Below are 19348 nucleotides of genomic sequence, written 5' to 3'. Positions count from 1 at the left end.
GGAAAAGGGAAAAGGGACATTCGATGCATTGGGGTTTTAGGGTTCAATTGACCATTTGATATCTCTAGTCCCCAATTAGCAAAAGTTTGAAGAAAAGGGCAAGAAAAAAACAAGGCAAAAACACACAAGACAAAAACCAAAAACCAAAAAAGGGGGGTGGTGGTTAGTCAAGTAATTACACTATTAGCTAAAGTTCCAAAAAAGGGGCAAAAAACAAAACAAGGCCAAAAATGCACAAGAGAAAAACCAAAAACACAAAGGGAGGGTGGGGATTAGTCAAGTGATTTAGTGGGGTGTGAGGTACAACACTTCCATTTGTGAATACTTATCTCAAGTTGCTTATATTGAGAAGGTGTTGCAACGTTTCTTTATGGAGAATGTCAAAGTTGTCAGCACACCTTTGCCTATTCATTTAAAATTGACTAAGGAGATGTGTCCACAGACACAAGAAGAGGAGGATAAGATGTCCAAGGTACCTTATGATTCAATTGTATGTAATTCAATATTTCTTAGCCTTAAGGTTCCAAGCATCAATTTTGTTGGGTGGATATTTTGCAAACGATAGTTTTGGGTAAAAATCTAGTCGCAAAATAGGATGACCAACCACAACGTGTGAGACAGAGTCTCTCTTACCTTAAAGTGAATGCTCCCCCTTCTCACCGTTCCTTGGATTAACTCAAGATAAGCAAGAAGTTGAGAGATCTTTATAAAATGGGTGTTACCAATATCCTTTCTTCTTATCTTTCAAGAAAGAATCCACTTACTCGTGGAGCGAGTAATGGGCAAGGTGAATCTCTAGCTACACTTCTATCACGAGTTGGAAATAGTGATACCGATAAACTTTCACTAACTCAAAGGCTAGCTGAAAATGTACCTGTTTGGCTCTAAGTCCAATCGTACTTCTATATGAAAAAACTTTACAATTAGGGGACAAAGACTCCTAAAAGTAAGAATAACTTAACTATTTTGTGAATTAAGAAAGAAGTATAAGCTACAGACAAAGCTTCTAGCTATATATTTCCACAACCACTCTCAGTCAAAGCTTCGGCTTCGATTGCTTCTTAAATCACTATGCTCTTTTATTGAACACAATAATAACATGAATCAAGAAAATAGGCACAAATTACAGTCAAAGTTTCTAATTTTCTCTATCACAGTTGCTTCTAGTCAAAGCTTCAAATCCAATTGCTTCTTTTATTCGCTTTTCTCCCAAATTTGTACTATACAATCAAAGTTATGCATTGCACAAATGTGGCAGAGCTTTCTTGCATACAACAAAAGATGATTTTCACAATGAGGGGGCACTCCTTTATATAGACACAGGAGTTGAGAAAAAGGTGGTGGAAAAAGTGGGAGCAACTCAACCAACTTTGACCTAGTCTAACCAAAAGAGAAAATATAGGGTTACATGCAACTGCACGTGCAACTCGCATTACATCTTTACATGCACATGCAACTCTCATTACATGTAACTCGCAAATTTGGCATACAACACAATCCAAGTTATGCATTGCACAAATGTGGCAGAGCTTTCTTGCATACAACAAAAGATGATTTTATTCACTTTTCTCCCAAATTTGTACTACACCATCAAAGTTATGCATTGCACAAATGTGGCAGAGCTTTCTTGCATACAACAAAAGATGATTTTCACAATGAGGGGGCACTCCTTTATATAGACACACGAGTTGAGAAAAAGTGGGAGCAACTCAACCAACTTTGACCTAGTCTAACCAAAAGAGAAAATATAGGATTACATGCAACTGCACGTGCAACTCGCATTACATCTTTACATGCACATGCAACTCTCATTACATGTAATTACACATCTTCATGTAATACATCTTTTTCAACTACAAACATGAAAGAAGAAGAAGAAGAAAGACAGAAGAGAATTGAAACATTCCTAGGGATTGTCCTGAAAGCCTTGTACTTGATGATGCAATCTCGGATGATCATAGGACCGGAAGTTCCTATACTTTGTACCGCTGCATTTACCTTGATAACCATGGTCTTGCATCTTTTGATAATCTCTGACTCTCTTTGATGAATTGTCCATTATCATGTGGATACTTGATGTGATCTAGCTTTTCTCACTCAAGCTGTCGTGAATTCTCCTTTGTAGATCAGCACAAACTGGAGTCTCTAACACTTCAAAAACCTTCTTGATGGTGTCGGGATGTCAATTAGGAACAACTTTCCATCAGCACTTTTATCTCTTTTTTTTTTTCCGAAGTGAAGTGCTTGGTGCATGGGAATGCATGCAAATGAGAAATTTTGACTTTTAAAAAGTGACTTGGGCTTTCAAAATGTCATTGCACGGAAAATGGATTAAATGTAAATGCAACATGTAATGAGGAATGGAAAATGATATGACATGCATGTAGATGGAGGATGCACTTTACATGCAAGGGCGGATGGAGGATGAGGTGCGAAGCATGGAAAGATGCAGAAATATGTATTTGCTCATGCAGGTGCGAATGCATATGGAGAGATGGAAATGGAAAATGGAAGAGGGATAATGAACTTTATAGTCATCTTTGGTGAAAAGGTGAAGTCAAAGTACATGGAATATAAAAATGAATTTTTTTTTAACTTTGCAAAAAGTGACTTTTAATCAAATTTGGACCTTTTGGATGCAATTACATGCAAGTCATTTCGTGTAATCGTGTCGTGTGAATAGATGCGAAAAGTGAGATGAGTGAAAATAGAAGTGGAAAATGAGATTACATGCATGTGTGAATGGTGAATGAGATATGAAAACATGTAATCACATTTGTTGGATGAAATGCGAAGTGTTGTGCCATGGGAGATAGAAGTGAAACGTGATGATGCTTTCGCATGAAGTGAAGCAACAACAAGCTCTTGGGAAATAACTTGTAACTTCTCCAAAGTGGAGAAAACCGACAAACAAACACAAAGCACAAAAACTCAAAAGAAAAATGTACATTTGGAAAGTGACTCAAACATGCTAAGATGCAAACCACTTCAATAGTCAAATGTGAAATTGGAACTTGGGAAAGAACCAAAAACATGAAAATGAACAAAATCTTCATTTTTAAAGCAAAAATGCACTTTTTATGGCATATACATGGACAAGTGTGCAATAACAAGCCATAGTATGCATGAAAATAACAAGATAAGCATGAATTAATGAGAAAGTTTGAAAATGTCCACTTACTTGGAGGTTAAAGAGCCAAAATAACAAGTTTTATAGACTTGAAGACCAATTCTTCCTCAAACCCAGATTTTCAAACAACTTTTTGACTTTTTCTGTACTTGCATTTAACAAAAATTAATGAGCAATGAAGGGTCGAACTTGACATGAAAGTGCCAAATACATGGTCTCCAAAGACAATATCATGCATTTAAAACTCAAAAACAGTCCCTCTTGATCAAAGGTATGGGCTGGAAATGCATTTTTTTGAGTTTTTTGAACAAACATGACTTTTTAATGCGAAAATATGGGCCATTTTTGCAAAAACGTGACCAAAAAATGCATGTTTTTGAATCATTTTTGACTTGTGAATGCAAAAACGACTTCCCCAAATGCATATACATGGATTAAAATGCAAAAATGTGACTCCAAAATGCAAAAAAGTGGATAAAACCCCAATTTTCTGGGCGTTTTTAGCAAAAACGTGATTCATAAAAGACATGAAGTGAATTCGTTTTTGGCTTCTAAGTGCAAAAATGTGAGTCAAGATGTATTGCAAATGATTGAAGATGCCAAAACACCTCTTTTCTTTGCAAAAACGTGATTTAAATCACTCTAAATGGATTTATTTGAAGATTTTTCCAAAAACGTGCACTTGGAAAGAGTTTGAAAAAACGTTTTTTAGCGAGATAAATCCATTTTTTTTATGTTAGAAAATCCATTGCGAAGCAAAAATGACCCTAATGGGAAAGATCTCATGCAAATCCATCAAAAAAATCTACCTCAATGATCAAAATCAGGTTCTTGGAAGACAATAACATGTATTTCTTCAAAATCAGACTTTTTGGAGGCCAATACACATATCAAAACATGCTTTAGTTTAAAATCGGACCTTTTTGGGTCAATAGCATATTTTAAAATGTGCAAACAATCAAAATCAGATTTTTTAGAAGGGAATGCACATTTTAAGTTACATCTCACATTTTAGATGCAAAGACATAAAAACTTTACTTTTGATGCATTGACATCAAAAAAGGTCCACTTTTGATAACCTTTTTATGTAATGACATCAAAAAGATCCACCAAGTTGGACTTTATATGCAGTGAAATGTCCACGTTTGATGGATTTTACATGTAATTGCATATAAAATGTCCACTATTGATAACTTAAAGTCATTTAATCAACTTAAATTTATAAAAATGTTACTAAATGAGTCTTAAACAATATTTATATATCATATTTAAAAAATATAACATATAAACATCATTTAAAAAGTAACATTTAAATGAACATTTGATTTAAAAATAAAAAAATTAAACTGAAACTATATAGTTATATAGTCACTTTAGGTGAAAAATTAAAAAGTAACTCAACTTAAAATTATAACATAAAGTGCACTATAGTCACTTTAAGTTAAAAATTTAAAGTTAAAGTAACTTAAAAACATAACAAAAAGTGAATTCAAGTTATATTCATAAAAAAGTGAAAGTCAAATTAAAAATATAACATCATATTTTTAATTCGTGCTATCACACCAAAAAGGTCCACTTTTGAGGCACTAAAACAGGCATATCTCTTGACTGACAACTCCGATTGAGCTCTATGTTAGAGCGAATCGAAGGGAAAAGAGAAACTCAAAAGCAAAGAAAGGACGATGAAGGCTTCAAAAGTCAAGCAAAGGCTCGAAAGAAAGAAAAACGAAAAAGACTTGACGAAGGCTTTCAGTAAAATGATTTGATATGCGAATTGAAATTGATCGATCGATTAACATTAAGCAATTGAATATCAAATTCAACATAGAGAAACACAAAACTAGCTTGAAAAAGTTTTGTGCTGTTACCAACATTTTGTGGTGTCAAAATGCAGGACAACAAGTACTTCTAAATTAAATCTCATATGGTTCCACTTATTGAGAAAGTAGGCGACAAAGTCAATCTCTTTCCCATCTTATTCTACTGAAAAAGATTTTTGATTAATCAAGAATCTAGTTGAACCAATATTATTTTATATCACCTTCTAGAAGGTTTGGGGAAGTAAAGAAATTTTCAGGATCTTCAAGTATTTCTTTTTGCTTATTTGTAAAACCTTAATGCCAACTTAGTGTTCAATGTTGTGTAGGTTGTTTCACAATTCCTTATGCTTGTTCCTTCCAACTATACATGGAGGCAAATCCTACCCAAAGCAACTAACGGAAACTTTCTCTGCTTTCTCAATCCATGACACAAGAAGCATCAAATATTAGGGGGGAATCACTCGAAGAACAAACTTGAGGAGGGATAGATGACCTACAAAAGATAACCGTTTTCCTTTCCAACAATTTCTTCTAATGCTTTCCACCACAAGGTAGAACAAAAGCCTATTTCTGGTGTTACCTAGAACAGTGAGATCACACTTAGTAGGCATCCAGGAGCTAAGCTATCTCACAACTTAATATCTGGGAAAGAAAACTTTGTTTGTTAATCCTTATTTTTAGGAACGATTCTTGAGATTTATTTTACATGATTAATCTATTTGACACACTGTCATGAAAAAATGAAATCCTTTAATTACTATTACATTCCCTTTGAGTGGGCTTAGTCACCATCACGGTGTCATCTAAAATCTGCAAATGTGTTATAACTTCATTATTAGATGATATTTCCAAACCTGTGCAGTTTCTTCTACCCCTCCCATTTAATAAAGTTCTACCCTAAATCTTTGTTAAAATAATACAGATATAGGGTGGAATCACATCCCCTTCCATTATTCCCTGCAAGGTTTTAGAGAAATCCTTATGGCTTCTGTTGATAAGCAACAAAATCGGAGTAGAATGGCTATAAATTAACCCACACTCTCCAAGGCTCAGAGAAACCAAACTTCAAAAGAATCATACTGAGGAAATTTCAACTTACCCAATTATAGGCCTTAGAGATGTCGAATTTCAAAGCAACCTTTTCATTCCTCTTGCTGAGAAATAATGCTAAATTTAATGATGTATAGTGAGTGCTCCACTTTAGAAGTTGACAGCCTCTACAAAGGCTCCCTTGCTCCTACGCAAGGATCTTGAGGGGATCTCTTTCAACCTATTAACTGTTACCTTAGAGATAACTTCATAAACTAGTATTAGGCAGAGATACTGGACAAAAGTCTTCCAAAGTATGGGAACAAATAAAAGATTTTAGGGATAACTCAACAGATTCTTCAAATTTTTAAATTTTATGTTATAGGAATTGCTTTAAAATCAGACATGAAAAGTTACAACCACTTTGTTGGAAATTCCCTTATCCAGAGTGCATCTTAGGTCTTTTATTTTTCTTTTTGTTTGACACTGCTTTCTGTTGCATATGGACTTCTCATGGTTTACCTTTCCATAAATTTGCTAAATGAGATGATGTTTATCTGGAAATTTATAGCCTTTTCTTTGTACTAAAATAACTTGGTTGACATGTAGATGCTGCTCGTTTACCACATTTCCATACATGCATTGGTTCAAATGAGGAGAGATTGACACCAAAGTGGTATAAAGAACATGGTATCACTCCTAACTGCAATATTAGTATTTAAATTCAAAGAATTATTAAGCTTTTACTCTACAAGCTGCATTCTTTTTCTGTACCAGAGTTATTTTTTGAGAAAAATTATAAAAATTGGCAATTTGTAGATTTGGTCACATCTTATGTGCTTACAAGCTATGTACATGTTTATTTTTCAGGCTTTTTGGTTTTTTTCTGTAATCATATCGAGATTCAGTTTTCTGTTGTGTTTTGAATGTGGGTTTCAACAATTTTTTCTTATCCTAATTTTAGGTAGCATTTTTGGAAAATTTCGTGTATTCTTACTTTTTCCAGCATTAATTTCCTTATTTGGGTTTCCTGATCACAGCACACTGCCTTTTATGTGTACGGAGACCTCAGATTTGGAGTCCTAAATTTCCTGGTAGCTAATTGTTGACATAATGGGGGCTCTTTTTTGTTATATTGAGTAAAGATTACAAATATGACTCAGCTCAGTTTAGAATCATTGATACAAAGTCGACAGGACAAAAACGTAAAAATTCCTGAAGTATCAATCCCCAATCAAACAAGCTATGTCAGTAAAGCTCATCAATCTGTGGGACCTAGTACTTAGAGAAGTATCAAAATGCTCCATTTCAAACCATATTTATTATACCAGATCAATGTAGCCTTCTTCGAAGTTCCAAAAAATATGAGCGAATATATGACAGAAAATTCAATATAAAAAATCAGAAGCTAATCAATCTTTTTGTTTTTAATCTCAGAGTGATTTTCTTGTCAAGCAACTCCAGTGCCACTGTCAGCTGATCAATTTGTTGAATGGTTACATTCCTGCAGCCACGAGTCTGGGTACTCCCTAAAAGGGATAAGAGGATATGAAGAACTGAATTCATGTTGACCCTCAGAGGAAGAATCAGCCAGAATAAAAATAGCAGAGGCACCTACTAGAACAAAATAGGAGAAGCTCCCGTTGGGGCAAAACTGGTAGGAATACTCATCTCATCTGTGTGAACATCTGGCAGTTGCCATTCATCTGGGCCATGGTTTAGATTTTAAACATCTACAACCCAGCTTTGCACAACACCCTTTCCTTTCAATCCTTTTTATGCCCAGCAAGAGAAGGAACATGATCACATTACTGACAACTTTTTTAATGTCAACAACATCAACTTCAACCTGTAGGCTAGCCCATAACACAATGACAGAGTGTGACTTCTAAGAACAAGTCAATGAACCCTCTCTTTGTCATCTTGAAACAGATACAACTAGAAGTCCATATATATAACAAAGATTTTCTGAAGATATTACAAGTGTAGATAAAAACTTATTTTTAACAGTAAAGAAAAAAGAATCAAACAGAACAGCAAACCAACTGATATGCCTTTTTACATGAAACTTAATCCAAGGAAATGAAAAGACAATCTAGACCAGTAGAGAAAAGGGCTAGCAAAAAATTAGGTGCTTGGCAGACAACATTTTCACAGGCAGAACATTGATTAGCAACAAGAAGGAAGCAGACAGAGACAACAGCTAACTTATAAAGAACAACCATCTGGAAAAAGATTATTTAAAGTTTTAATGTATGTGATCAATTACATTTGAAGCTTTAGATCACACATTAGTTGGTCATCCAGCTGTCAAGAATTGGAAGTTTATTGGAACCCACCTTTGTGTATGAGAACATGCAATAAACATATTTGGAACTGGCCTTAATTAAAGTGGTACTATGTCTCCATTTTATTAGACAAATGATTTGGTAAAATATTGGATGATTCTTAACAAAAAATGAATTGTTCTTATAGAGATTACAATCGAGATGTTATTAGAAAGAAACATACGAATAATAGAAAGAATCTATTATACAAGATATTTACAATATCTAGAAGTGATCATTAAAATGGAAATAGAATAACATAGAAGATATTATTTTAATACCCTCCCTTAATGATCAACTTATCAATGATACCTAGCAGCCCTTGGAATTTGGCAAAATTTTCTGGAAGTAGGGACTTCCTGAGAATATTAGTAGTCTGTCAGGTGTAGGAACATTCTACAAATCCATGGATCTTCAACCAGTTGATGGATAAAATGACAATGAATGTCAATATGCTTAGTGTGCTCATGGAAGACTAGATTTTTGGTAAGTTTGAGGACCCCTTGATTATTGCGAAAGAGGGGTAAAGGGCATGCCTGAGGCATATGGATGTCTAAAAGAATCCTACAAAGCCAAATTGCCTCACAACCTGCTTTGATTATTCCTCTATATTCAACTTCTGTTGGGGAAAGAGACATGATCTGCTCCTTCTTATTGGTCCAAGTAATAGCATCCAGGCCCAAATTGAAGACATACCCAGAAGTAGACTTTTTGTCATCAATTGAGCCTCCCCAATCTAAGTTTGTCTAACTAATAAGTTAGAAATATTTGGTTCATCCATAGAGGAGACCAAAATTAGGAGTGCCCTTGACATAACACAGGATGCACTTTGCTACAACCCAATGATTTGAATTGAGAGCTGTTATGGAGCTAGATATGCAACTCACTACAAAGCTGAGTAGATTTTCTATTTGATTCCTTGAATCAACGATTTCAAACTTCTAGTGATAATCAAATTATCGATATATATAACTAGAATGATGATATCACTCCCAGTAGTCTTGACATACAAATTTGAGGCAGAACAACTCCTCTGGAAACCCTGATTTGTGAGGTATGTCCCATGGTCAAGGAACCTATTTGAGGCCACAAAGTGCTTTCACTAGTTTGAGTACTTGGTGTTCTTTACTAACAACCTTTAATCCAAGAGGTTGCATCATGTACACTTCTTCCTAGAACTCACCATTTAAGAACACACTCTTGATGTCCATTTGATGGACCTTAAAGTCACACTGAGCTGCCATGAGAAGGACTAATTTGATAGTGCTCATCCTTGTAGTGGAAGCAAAGGTCTCTTCATATTCAATTCCTTCTCGTTGAGAGAAGCCTTTGGCAACAAGAAGAGCCTTTTACTTATCTAAAGTAACATCAACTTTCTATTTCACTTTCTAGACCCATTTGCAATCGACATTTTTTTCCATGGTAGATGATCTGACAAAACCCAAGTTCTATTTTTCATCATTCTATGATGCTTAGCCTGCATAGCTTCTTCCCACTCAAGTATTCCTTTTGCCTCTATATATGTTTGAGGTTCATACACTGTGAATGTTGGCCATGAGAGACAAAATTATCAAGTCAGAAGATTTGCTTTCTTTTTTAGTAGTTCTACCCTTGATGAGCTCATCATCATAAAGATCACCAATCGTCTCAACCTACCACTTCAGTCGGAGAGTACAAGTGCTAACATTTGAAGTAGTAGGTGAGCAAGGAGATTATTGTCATCAAATAGAAGGTTAGATGAATCCTAAGAAAAATTATATAGTGTGACTACATGTCTAAGTGAGCCTGTTAGAGAAGGAACAAGAGGATCGACAGGAATAGTTACCCTTCTCAGCTGAAGCCCTCCCATCAGATGGACCTAATGGGAGATGATTATCCAAGTTTTGAGATTGGAGAGACTAGTGCTTTGAATGCGTAATTGCAGGAGAGAGCTGAAATAGCCTTCGTTCCTCATCAAAGACCACATTACGACTGAAGATTGTAGCCAGTTAGTATGAGGGCTCTTGAAATCTAACGTGGTGCGTTTAGCATCAGGGATCTAGACAAATGTAGTGGAGCCAAAGATTTCGAGATGACTAATTTTGGGCTTACGGCTTGACCAAGCCTCTTCCAGAGTTTGCTTCTTGACAACCACTATAGGATAATGGTTGAGAAGATAGGTGACAATGTGGCTAGCTTCAACCCAAAATTTCTTTTGGACCTGCTTGTTAGAGTAAATAATTATTTATTCTTTTACTTAAGTTTACTTAGGTTAATGCATTTATTTATTAGTTGTAGTCTAGGAGTTGTTGAATACACAGGAGTTTGTTCCTATCTAAGTCATACTTATCTTCTCACCTTGATCGAAGATATTCCACCTTTTGTGGATGTATGCTTAGTTGTCATTCATATCTCCTAGCATCTTCCAGCTTGTTCTACAAGCTTCCTTGAGGCCTTTATATTCGGTCTCTCTCATTGTAGATTCATATCATTCACATAGCAATTTTATTTTCCTATTGTGAAATATCTTTTCTCGCTTTGTTGAATTGCTCCAAGCTCTTGTTCCTTCCTTCTTCGGTTTCTCTTTAGTAGGTTATTTGCATGCAGGTGATCTTGATGCACTATAAAGTTGGCTTTTGTCAACTTCTACATGGTATCAAAGCCTCCTTGCTACTTCTTGGTTCGAAGGATTTTTGAAGCTATGATTCAGAGATACAAACCCTAGTGTGTTTGTGATTTTGCCTTCAATCGGGAGGAAGAGCATTTTTTCAGTATTTGGAGAAAAAGGAGAAAGAGGGTTTGACATAATAGATCTGACATTTTTTGGGCTTTTTTCTTTTTTTTTTGGAGGTGCGACAACGACGATTCAATAAAAATAACTACAGAGGTGATTTTCAAATAGCGATATCTCCCTCATATGGACACGCTTTTTCGAGCAATTTTTTTTTTTGGGGTTAGAATTTCGTGATCTACACATTGGTGTAGGAAGTTTGACATCTCTGTTTCTGAATTTTTCTGCGACTAAAAAATCCCATTTTTTGCACCTTCAAAGGCTTTATTTGGGCTCATATGGACACATATTTCAATGGTATTTTTTAAAAAAGTGCATAATTTATTGTCTACTTTCCAAATCTGGAATCAGTTTGAAGTAATATTGAGCTCCTATTTTTGGTGTTGAAGTAGAGGCTTCAGTTTCCTCCCTCCCTACATCCAGAATCTAGGTTCTTTTCTCAATTTTTGTGCTTTCTATAGTTGTTTCTTTGGTATTTGAGGGATATCTTTATCAATTGTGGGGGGGGAAACATTTTCTTTTCTATAATTTACTTCAGAATAGACCCTTCTACCTTTTGTCTTCTTCTCTCAATGTTGGATCGTTTTGTGACCTGGCTCACACCTCACAACTATCACACCCGGAAAGCACAAATGACTAGGCTTCTTATGTCACGAGGTTTATGGTCATGTCTAGATAAGAACCAACTTGTTTTGCAGCGCCCCTTTGAGGTTCTTTAGCACAGATTCAAAATGGATGAGGTCATGGGATTGATTGCACTAAACATTTTAGATAGTCTACTGTTTCACTTGGATGGTTTGACCACTCCACAGGCTTATTGGACCAAATTTTAGACTTTGTTTGGCATAGTGAATGAGTTCTGGGCACTTCAGCATGATGCAAAGTTGACTTCATTGTCACCAGACAGTTCTCCCACCATTGAAGACTTCTTGCTGAAGTTCAAATCTCTGCGTGCAGTTTTGCAGGGATGTGGGAAAAACAAAACAGATGATGAGTGTATCTTTTTGATACTCGCAAAGTTGCGAGGACAGTATCAGATCTTCTCTTCCACTTTCTACTGCACTATGGATGCCTTGGGTAACAGACATTGGATGCCTTCTTTTGAGACATTTTGTGATCGGTTGACACGGGAACAGTCCAAGATCACTCAGATGGATTCACTTATAGGTTCATAGTCATAGACATTGCCTACCAAGGATACACAGGAGTAGAAGCCGAAGCAGATATCTAATTCCTCCTCTCAGCACTCTACTAGTTCATCCTCTTCTCTAAGAAGGAGGAGAAAAAGAAGACTGAAACTCCTACTTGTTCCTATTGTCAGAAAGGATCTCATGATGACTCGCATTGTTTTGAGAAGAGATTTGATGGCTATGAGAAACAGATTGCCGATTTGCAAGCTCTCCTTTAGAAGAGCACTGTTTCCTCTCCATCCTCTTCTACCTCACGAGGGTCTTCTTTTTAGACTTCTTCCACCTCTTTGACATCTAAACCGGATCTTGGAAAGGGTCATGCATTATGAGCTAACATTGCATCCCTTCACAAATCCCTTGGATACTAGATTCAGGTGCTTCTCACCATATGACATCTTTTCAAGGTGTCTTCTCTACTCTTGAGGCTTCTCCCGTTCCTCATATTCTCATGGGGAATAACACTGCCCTACCAGTCTGCGAGAAAGGTTCAGTTCACATCTAGGATGGTATATTCAATGATGTATTTGTATATTCCATCTTTGTCTGCCAACCTTCTCTCGATTTCTTAGATTACACGCAGTGGATCAGGGAAGATAGTTGAGTTCATTGGAGATTCAGTCTTCATTCAGGATCGTACAACAGGAGGTCTTATTGCTACAGGGGCAGTTGATCCTTCCACTGATTTCTACACCTTCTCACACTTTGGTCCACCATCTCCATTATTGGAGCACACTTCTTCTTTTTCGCAGGAGCATCATGTGGTGCATTCAGGAAACTTGAACCTTTGTATTGTTCCCGAGATCCCTATTTTGACTTCCACACCACATCTGGTTGAGGTATTTTCTCTTTAGCAGGATTGTTCTTCTGCTCTGCCTAATCCTTCAGCTCCATTCATCAAGCCTCCAAGTGCACCTTTGTGGATTCTACAGTGGACATTCATGACAGTGTCATCACACCTACCTTAGGGATTCCCTTTCAGGATCCTCATATTTTCTCTTTTGAACATCAGCTAGGTCTTCTAGTTTTCCCTCTCATTCAGGGGTTCCCTTGTTTTGTTCCCTTGTTTCCTCCGCATTGGAGTTTCATTGGTTCGACTCTTTTTCTAGGGGCTCCATTTTTCTGGGGGGGCTTTGATGTCTTTTCTATCTCTCATGGGGGGGGGCTGGTTGTACTTATGGTTTTGAGAGGGTCTCTTGAGCCATTTTTGGTGGAAGTTGTCCTTGGGGGGTTTTATTGAGGCCTTCCTTGTTTTTTTTCATCATATTTGTTCTTACCTCTTTTTTGGGGAGGGCTTTTCCCATGAGGTTTTCCCTCTTTCCCCATTTTCAGAGGTTGCATTTCTTTGCATTGTACATGGGTACCTAACATGGCCTTGTTGCCGGGACCCATTTCTACATTTCATCTTAGCTATTGTGAGCTTAAGTGCATTCCCCTAAGTTGCACTTAAGGGGGGGGTGTTAGAGTAAATAATTATTTATTCTTTTACTTAAGTTTACTTAGGTTAATGTATTTATTTATTAGTTGTAATCTAGGAGTTGTTGACAATACGAGGGTTTGTTCCTATCTAAGTCATACTTATCTCCTCACCTTGATCGAGGATATTCCACCTTTTGTGGATGTATGCTTAGTTGTCATTCTTATCTCTTAGCATCTTCCAACTTGTTCTACAAGCTTCTTTGAGGCCTTTATATTCGGTCTCTCTCATTGTAAATTCATATCATTCACATAGCATTTCATTTTTCTATCGTGAAATATCTTTTCTCGCTTTGTTGAATTGCTCCAAGCTCTTGTTCCTTCTTCGGTTTCTCTTCAGCAGGTTATTTGCATGCAGGTGATCTTGGCGCACTATGAAGTTGGCTTTCATCAACTTCTACATTGCTTGTGTTTAAGCATAGACTTGGCCATTCTGGCGATCATGTGGTTATGATGCTCAATGACACTATTTTGTTGAGGGCTGTAGGGTATTGTTAATAGGTGCTTTAGCCTACTAGCTAAAAATTTAGTACGTCATTGACTATGACTTACAAAATTGAGAATTTAGGCTACATTTCTTGAGATTTCTCTCTCCTCTCAGTAGTAGGGGAGGCTCCCTTCTTACCGTAGGTGGCTTCAATAGGAACTTAATTGAAAGTACAAAAAAGATGGTTCTCTTGATCAATTCCTTTTTTTTTCAGGAATGATTTGCCTACAATCTAACTTTCCAACTTAACAAAAAGTGCCTTATTGCTACGATAATATCGGTGACCCTAGAATTGACGTAAGAAGAACACAAGGGGCAGCAGTTTACTTTTTATATTTTGTGAAACAAAAATAGGAACCAAAGTCTCTTGCATTTGTCTTGAATAAGGACTCAAGCAAAATAAACAGCAAGGCACAAAGTCTCTTACATGATACTCTCAAATTTAATAAAAACACTTACTATTGAAGCCCAAAGTCTTCAGCTCTAAGTAATTGTAGTCACTACTATCTATTACAATTCATCCTCCTATAACAAAAAGTCTTCAAAAGTTCAAATTGACTCTGAATGCAATAGGCAACTCAAAGTTTGCACGATTAAATTCTAATCCCTCTAGATCAAAACTCCAAAACCCACAATCAACATCTAGAAAATGTCATCACATAACACCTTGAATCAACACAAAGTTTGAAAGCAAGTTGCCTCTTTTATTGAAGCAATCTAATTTACATCGAAGCACAAAGTCTTAGAGTGCACAATACAAATTGGCAGAATTTTCTTGCCTTGCCAAAAGGTGATTATTTACAATGAGCTCTCTCCTTTATATAGAATAATAGGAGAGAGAAAGGTGGAGGAAAAAGTGGAACAACCTCAACCACCTTGACTTATCTCTAACTTACTACATTGACTTTATTCAAAGTTGCATGCCTAATGTGATTGCAACTTAACTACATGAGCTGGTTGTACAAGTGCATGTTATCCTGTAGTTACAACATATATGCTCTTTGTATGTAATTTTCCTACTGCTATTCTACTTAAAGCATATGAAAATCTGATTTGACGTATTCACATGGTATCAACCAGCTCTCCAAACTTCCATAGGGACTTGTGTACAACCACAACATCTAGTTCATTGGTGTGTTGCAAGATCATTGTAACCTTCCTGAGAATGCTTGTTGCTCCTGATATGTCTTGGTTAAAAATCTCCATTTGATTTTGTAGATTCTTCGATGAATACTTCCAGCTTGCAAATGTATCCAACACACTGATGTTAAAGTCATCCACTTCAAACTGTAAGCGAATGACCTATGTGAACTCTATGAGAATATCTTCTTGATTCTTGAATTCATTATCTTCAGTGATGATTTCACATGATAGCCCTTTGAATGCCTCTCTGATCATGCTTTCTTGGTTAGTTATCCTGGCTACTACTGCCTTTGCATCTTTTACAAGTCCTTGTAGAACTTTCTCCTTGTTGGTCCTCACATGTGTGTAATCATGGTACATTTCAATAGACGTGATGACTTCGTAGTCACACAAGACGTCAAAATCAATCTCCATCATATTGTTCTAGGCACTGAGATTTCATCTAGCAACTCGAGTTGATGATTGAGTGACTTGAGAATGTCATTCAATACAATAGTAGTTTCTTTCTCTTTTTTTGGTGTAACTTCTCTTGACATTGCCGAATGGTGTGCTTGCGCAACTGTCACATGAAAGTTCCATAGTGTATGAACATCATCATATGAAGGGTCCATAGCGAACTTGGGTGCGTTAAAACACAAATTTGAGCAAGGTATGTATAGGGAAAGGAAATGAAATGGTCAAGGATAGCGAATGAACAAATGGGTCAAGCTCAAAATGACTAGAATAGCTAAAAATGGGTTTTATTGGAGTGGATTGCATATGTGGATAGTGAGCTTTAAAATGTGTTAAAGTGTAATGAAATGGAAACATAATATACTTTAATAGATGTAAGTCATAATATGTATCCGACAAGCATGTGGGAAATTTTTCTTCATCCATAGAATTGTTAGTGTAAATAATTATTATTTACACTTTGCTTAAGTTAAGATAAATGCATTATTTTATTATTTCTTAGGTTAGACACCTAGGAGTTTGCATACTCATATAAGTTGTCATGTTGACAACACAGGAGTAAGCAACTCCAAATTTAGCACATGGTGTCTACAACACTGGAGTTTGCATAATCAACTGAGTTGTCATGTGGACAACACAATTGTTCATACTCTTAATTAAGCACATGGTGTCTACAACATAATTTTACGTGACACCTTTTTAGGCTTATCCTCTCATCATTGCACTAACACCTGTGCGGGAGGATAACCCATTCTTAGTAGACATGTGCTTAGTTGTGAGGCTTATCATATTGCTAACTCCTAGACATTCTAGATGCATCATAGAGGCCTTTATATATAGGCACCTCTAGTGTACTATACAATGAATTGAATATCATATTGTTATTTTGATCATACTCTGTTGGTCTATTTTGTGTTAGTTATTGTGCTTCTTGGTCTTGGGTGATTTTGCCTTAAGGAAAATTGTTACAAGAACAACCATATGGAGGTTCACGAAATGCATATTGGTGGGACTTACACTTGCATTCTCATGAGGGGAAAAGAGGGACTTGCTTCCATATTAAAACGAGAGTTTATCCTCGACTGTATATGCAATTAAATGGGACCTTGCATATGCAACTTGAAGAAAAAGACAAAAGAAAAAGAAGTGACAACATATATAGAAAACATGCGAATCTAAAAATGGAAATTAGACTTGCATACACAACACAAGTACAACAAAAACCTTATGAAAAATAACAAGGAATCATACCTTTTTATCAAGAGGCAAGAGAAGAAGTCGTTTTAAACACTTTTGAAAAATCTAAAAATGCAATCAAAGAGATTTCTTGCATTTAGAAAGATTGCAAGATGAAGTGTTAAATAGACTTCAAATCTTGACTTGATCCTTGCAAGAGATAAGTCAAAATCTGAAGCTTGCCAAGTGTAGGAAGTTAGAGCAAAATATTGCATCATTTTAGCAACCGTTTTGACCAAGCAATTTGCAACATGCAAATAATTTGTAAAATGGCATCCAAAGCATATCAAGTGATTGAAGAGACTTGAATGCAAGCTAGGAAGGATAGGAAATGCTTTCAAACTTACCTTGATCCAAATACTTGCTTTTTTAAGGGTGTAAATTGCTCAAAAATAGGGCATTTTTGAGCAAAAACGTGCCCTAGATGGGTTGAGAATGAAAAAACACTCAACAGACTCAATTTTTGAATAGCCCAATGTGTTCTTTCGGTGATTTTAGGCAAAATAACCCATAGATCATCAAAAATGACCAAGAAATGCTCAAGATATGAGCATTTGAAGGCTGGAAAATCCATTTTTGGAGAAAAATGCCTAAAGAAGTGAAGTTTTGAGAGCAAAAAAGTGTGTTTTTGGGCTAAAAATTGCCACTTATGGGTGTTTGAAAAAAAAGTCTCATGTTATGAAGTAAATACTAAAAACACACTTTTTGGTTGCATTTACATGTGAAAAATGTGCCCAAAAACCCTCCAAATGCAAGCTACAAGATAAAAATGGGATTTTCTTATGCAAATGCACATATTATAATGCATGCAATGTACTCCAAAATTGGCACTTTGTGTTTTTCATTAAAGACTTAGTGCAAAACACACTTTTGGAGACCATTTACATGTTTTTGAAAGACATGCAATTGGGTGAAAAATCATCACTTTGCCTTGGTGGGGTTTTAAAACATGAAAACACATTTTAAAATGCACATAGTTGGGCCAAAAAATACCACTTTGGCTTAGGCTAAGTGAAATGGGTTTTTAAATATTACATACACATGCAATTGAGTCCAAAATCGCCACCTAGTGGATTTACATATTATTAAAACATGTATTTTAACTTAAAAAGTCCATTATATAGCAATTTTAAAAGATGTATATGTAATGGGTTAGAAAATCCCCATTTAAATGCATTAATATATATTAAATAAAATTATACATGCAAAAACATATGTAAATGGGTTAGATTTTACCACTTACATTGATTTAATAAGTTTTAAATATGCAAATGCATATTAAAAACCTACTTAACATATTAAAACATGTTATTGCATTGAAAAAGTCCATACAAATTAATGCCGGGACTTATAATTTATTGGAAATGGGTTTTCACATAGGGCTCGTTTGGTTGTTAGAATATAATTGAAGAATTGGCATCCGGAATGCTGAGTTTGGGATTCTAGAACTTGAAATTCAGATTATAGTTTTAGGATTTGATTTGGGACTGTTTGGTTCACTAAGAATTCATTATGAGAGTAGACATTTCCTCCATTTGGTTACACATTTGTGGAATTGGAATATCATCTAAAATAAACATTATTGCCATGTCTAAAGTTACGGATAGCAATTGTCTAGGGCCTGAACTAGGGCATCGTCTCCCAAACCAGTATGAACTACACCAGGATGAACCACACTTTTGGCCGTCAGCCCCCTATGAGTTCCATTGGACCTTGCAGGGTGGATCGAGAGCATGCTGAGCGAACTCAATGTCCCTAATACAGCCGATCAATCCTTTGCGGCTCGAGATGTGAACAAGTCAACAACAATCCCCGAGTCCTCGACCTCGACCTCGCGACCTGACAGATCTGTACGCAACTTCGAAATTGGGGCCTCGTCTAGGCTCAACGACGGGCTAGACAGATCAAAATTTCTCCAAGATTATATGGAACAGATGGTGGGTCTTTTATCCCAGAGCTTCGATCCTTTAGAGGCTCTGGTCATCAATGGCGGCTCTAGTGGCCTTCTCGAACAAGAAGAACACCTTCAAGAGGTTAAAGAACCGTCGCCGGTCGATTCCACAGCTACTCTCCAACACAACTCGAAAATATCCCATGTTGCAATATGAGTGCCAAAACAAGAGTGGACGTGAAAAAACATTTTTATTTCAATAACTTGGAATGCTCAATTTTGACAAAATGGAATTAAAATGAGTATTTGGACAATTCCACCTATTTAGATGGAAGACCGAATCCTGATTTTGGGGGGCAAATAAGGATACCAGATTCTACTTTTTTCTAATTCCCATTC

General features: G+C 36.2%; 1 protein-coding gene across 1 annotated transcript in view; it reads left to right on the top strand.

The window, feature by feature from the left end:
• The window catches only part of MDAR4 (monodehydroascorbate reductase 4), a 107135-nt gene that overhangs the window by 48910 nt on the left and 38877 nt on the right, over positions 1-19348 (top strand). Inside the window, exon 3 of the mRNA XM_089809670.1 lies at positions 6589-6669. Coding sequence (XP_089665796.1) covers positions 6589-6669 — 81 coding nt within the window. The remainder of the gene's footprint in view (positions 1-6588; positions 6670-19348) is intronic.

This window comes from Cupressus sempervirens, chromosome 11 (assembly GCF_028749045.1).
Source record: "Cupressus sempervirens isolate cs-2001-9-10 chromosome 11, ASM2874904v1, whole genome shotgun sequence".
NCBI classification, from domain to species: domain Eukaryota; kingdom Viridiplantae; phylum Streptophyta; class Pinopsida; order Cupressales; family Cupressaceae; genus Cupressus; species Cupressus sempervirens.
Note: the sequence above shows the minus strand (reverse complement) of the source record. Positions and strands in the feature narration are given on the sequence as shown.